General features: G+C 34.5%; 1 protein-coding gene across 1 annotated transcript in view; it reads right to left on the bottom strand.

Moving 5' to 3' along the window:
* Positions 1 to 359: 359 nt before the first annotated feature.
* Positions 360 to 3,802, bottom strand: part of KLHL2 (kelch-like family member 2) — a gene marked incomplete at its 5' end in the record, with an annotated part of 20,573 nt that continues 17,130 nt past the window's right edge. Inside the window, 3 exons of the mRNA XM_009583783.1 lie at positions 360 to 1,492; positions 2,152 to 2,295; positions 2,459 to 2,599. Of these exons, the coding sequence (XP_009582078.1) occupies positions 1,464 to 1,492; positions 2,152 to 2,295; positions 2,459 to 2,599 (314 nt within the window). The remainder of the gene's footprint in view (positions 1,493 to 2,151; positions 2,296 to 2,458; positions 2,600 to 3,802) is intronic.

The raw sequence follows: 3,802 nt of genomic DNA, 5'->3' as shown, positions 1-3,802 counted from the left end.
CCAAACCCACAATGCGTCATACAATATCAACAGTAAAATGCAATCATCCATTTAATTTCAGCATCTACTAAAAAATTACATTATTCTCAACCATCATACTCATTTCACAGCTCAAATAGTTTCACTGGAACTTAGAGGTGGTCGCTGCTTTCACTAACTGAAACAAACCTGCAGCAAACCAGTGATACTTACGTGACCAGTTCCTAAAACCTTAATAATTCTTTTCAATTTGCTTGCTTTAGAACACCAGCTTCCCACCCACCCCCTCCCCCCCTCCCCCCAAAAAAAAAAAATCTCTTCACTGATGTCAAGATTATTTGGTTTGAGACTTGTATTGAGAAACACAAGTTTTAAGCAACTTGTTGGCATTAGGAAACAATATACAAACTTTTATTTGAAGAAAATGTTTTTTTAATGTCTCAAATATGACAATAACTTTGGTCATGTTAAAAAGAGGCCGTCCAAGAACGAATAAAAATGAGCTGCTTTATAAGCATGGCCACATACAGTATATTCAGATATTAGCTAGTAGAAGCTAAGGTTACACGCATAAATAGGCCTTAGTACCATGCAAGTTTAACGCAATTTCATACATTCATTATAAATTTTCAGTTACTTTCATGCCAAATCACCTTTTAGATAAAAAGGTAAGAAAGTAGTAACATCTAAATGTGACCAAAATTGAACAGAAAAAAAAAATCATAAGTACAGACAACATTTTTATTAAAAAGATCTTGAAATTACACCTGTTTAAGAAGTGTTATACCATCTCTCTGATCTCTCCTTCAGTGGGAATTAGTAGTGTTAAGCATTGTTACATATCAAAAAATACAACTCTGTTTTACAACATAGTACTGGCATATTCAAAGTACTGTGCCAAATTATAAATAGTAAAATCAGGTTTTAAAGTATTTCAATAGAAAGCAACTTATGCTCACACAAACATATGCACATATTAGAGTTATATAACAAAAGTTTTATAAAAGGAAACATTTACCCCATGCCAGCTTGAATTACTGAGGTGGGATTCAATACCTACTAATGAAGACTGACGGTTCATTTCTTTAAATATATTTATTAGTCTCTGGAAAAAATAAGACAAAAATTTACTTTCACCAGAATACACACCATTCTTCACTGACAATCCGTTTCTTAGTCATGACTGACATAAGTCAGTCCTTATGAAAGTGGCTTTTTTTTTAAGACCTTGCAATAAAAAAGAAATGGTCCACTAGACTTCAAAAATTCAATCAGCTTCTGCTCAACTGCAGAATAATCCTACGCATTGCTTCTACCTAGAGTAATCTTCATCATCTGTCATCTGTAATTGTAGACAGTCACATCTTCCACTGTGACTCAAGGTGCAGCTACAAGTAGAGAAGTGCTTAGATACTCAGTCACTTCAAATATACTTGTTGAAGACTGCTTCTAGTGCATAATCAAGTTGAAAATACCTTTACTGATCATAATGGTTTGTCAATAACTGTAACACCTAGAGTGAGGAAAAAAAAAAGGCATTAATCTTTAGGTAGTATTTAAAAAAAAAAATCAAGAATGTGAAAATCAAGTTTTAATATAATGCCCTGCAACTAGTATAACATCAAAACCCTGTGCACCTGCATCAGTGTTCATATTTTCCTTAGTTTCTCTCTGACAAAGTTGTCTGAATCAGTGCAAAGTTCTGAAAGTTTCTGTGACTTGAAAAAATTTGCCATTACTCAAGTTTAATTTTGTTCTCCGTGAAATAGATCCTTAACATTCACTGAAATAACTTACTTGAGAAACTGTAGTTATTGAAGGAAAGGATTTCTGAAATAGCTCTTGTTTTCTAAATATCAAATCCCAAAGAACTTTAGAATTGGACCTCCACAGATTGAGACACAAATCTCTTGTTAAAAAAAGGACTGGTCATACCAGAATCATCTTTCTGACTCACAACTTACATGCTAAATCCCTCTTGAGTACAGTTTAATACAATTTTTTTCCTTGTAGTGAATAATTGTTTGAAGTCATCATTCAAAACATACCGTCAGATTCTTCATACCCATTCTTCGGTTTTACTTTAAACAGGACTTTGGATGCTTTGTCAAATTTCTTATCCTAGCTGTTATACTGTAATAAGCCGGTTAAAAAAATATCTACACACATTACCTGCATAGCTTCTTCCTGTACTCATACAAGATGACACAACTGTCCATTTATCAGTTGTTGGATTATAATATTCGACTGTTGATAAATTACAGGAACCATCATCTCCTCCGACTACATACAAGAGACCATTTACAGCACAAACACCTAAAAAAAGACAGGAAACCAGTAAAAAAAAAAGCAATTGGCTTGTTCACTCCATAAAAGCATGGTTTCTATTCTGTGACATCATGAAAGCAGCAGAAATCCAGGAACATGCCATTTATACCAAATGATATTACCACTATTTTAAAGGAATTGTTGCGTATACCTGCATTCCTTCTGCACATGTTCATGTCTGCAACCTGCTTCCATGTACTGGCGACAGGATCAAACACTTCAACGCTTTTTCTTACCAAAGGACCATCATGACCACCTACTGCATACAATAAATTGTTTAACACACCAACACCTGTGAACACAGGAAAATACTCAAAATTAACCAGAGAATGGTTTGACTGATACAAAGGAAAAACAACAACTATTATGTCCACTAACATAAATCCTTCATCCAGTCAGTGTTAGGAACTATTTCAGAAAACATTTGGGTCAGGATGCATTAAAGCAAAAAGACAGTAACTACAGCAAGACACTAATAAAATGTCTTGCATGCCCAACTACCATATTGCAGCATACAAAGACCAGAGCTGTTCTGCAACAGAAGATTTAGAAAATTCTGGACGAAAAATTATGTGCAGGAAAATGAAGATTGTTGAAATTTAGGACTAATTAGAAGTGACAGTAAATGAGACAGCATGCTCAGCCAGCATAATGGAAATCTGACAAGATGATAAAGCCTAAGTGAATTTTTATAAAGTAAAAACTGTGCAGTATGGAGGATAAAAGCTGAATGGATAGACATTATACAATAGGATGTTTCCACTGAAGTGTTGGAATACCTTGTAAACATATATATGAAACAAAAGTAAACAGTTAGAGTGAGCACCTTCCTCCTCCAGGATTTGGAGGAGAACACCAAGGTTCCTTGAGCCAAGCTTCAGTTATCAAAATATCCAAAAGGATATTAAAGGGTCTTACTTACTCCTAAGGTCTCCTTTACAACAAAAGTTTATCAATCTGTAAGCTTGGGATGAAGGAATAAATAAAGCTAGTCTATGTCTACTTGCTAATCGGGCTGCACATATTGAAAAGACGGTAATAGGGGAAGCAGAAAGGAAGGCCTGTTTATTTATTCCTCACTTTATAATGCACTATTAGAACCCAAACATAATAAATTTCAGAAATGTAGGGGGTTTTTTTGCATTAAAACTTGTGAGTGATGGACCATAAGGACAATTGAAAAAACACTACTATGAAAGTGCATTGGGAAATCTAATATATGTCACATTTAAGATTAGGAAACTCAAAGCTGAGATACAGATTTGCAAATATAATTCTAAAAGGGCTCCATGGGAAGGGCACAGCTTAAAATCTTTTTTAAAGGGAAACAGCAAAGGAATGAATGAATGCAAAGGATCAGTTAAGTCCTTCAGAGAAAAAAAAATGCTGGGTGAAGAAAAAGAACCCTGAGACCTTAGTAGCCAGCTGAAATACCTTTGAAAACGTATCACTAATATTGTATGTAAAAGCCATTTCCTATATGGGGAGAGAAACG

This window comes from Fulmarus glacialis, unplaced genomic scaffold, assembly GCF_000690835.1.
Source record: "Fulmarus glacialis isolate BGI_N327 unplaced genomic scaffold, ASM69083v1 scaffold21878, whole genome shotgun sequence".
NCBI lineage: Eukaryota > Metazoa > Chordata > Aves > Procellariiformes > Procellariidae > Fulmarus > Fulmarus glacialis.
Note: the sequence above shows the minus strand (reverse complement) of the source record. Positions and strands in the feature narration are given on the sequence as shown.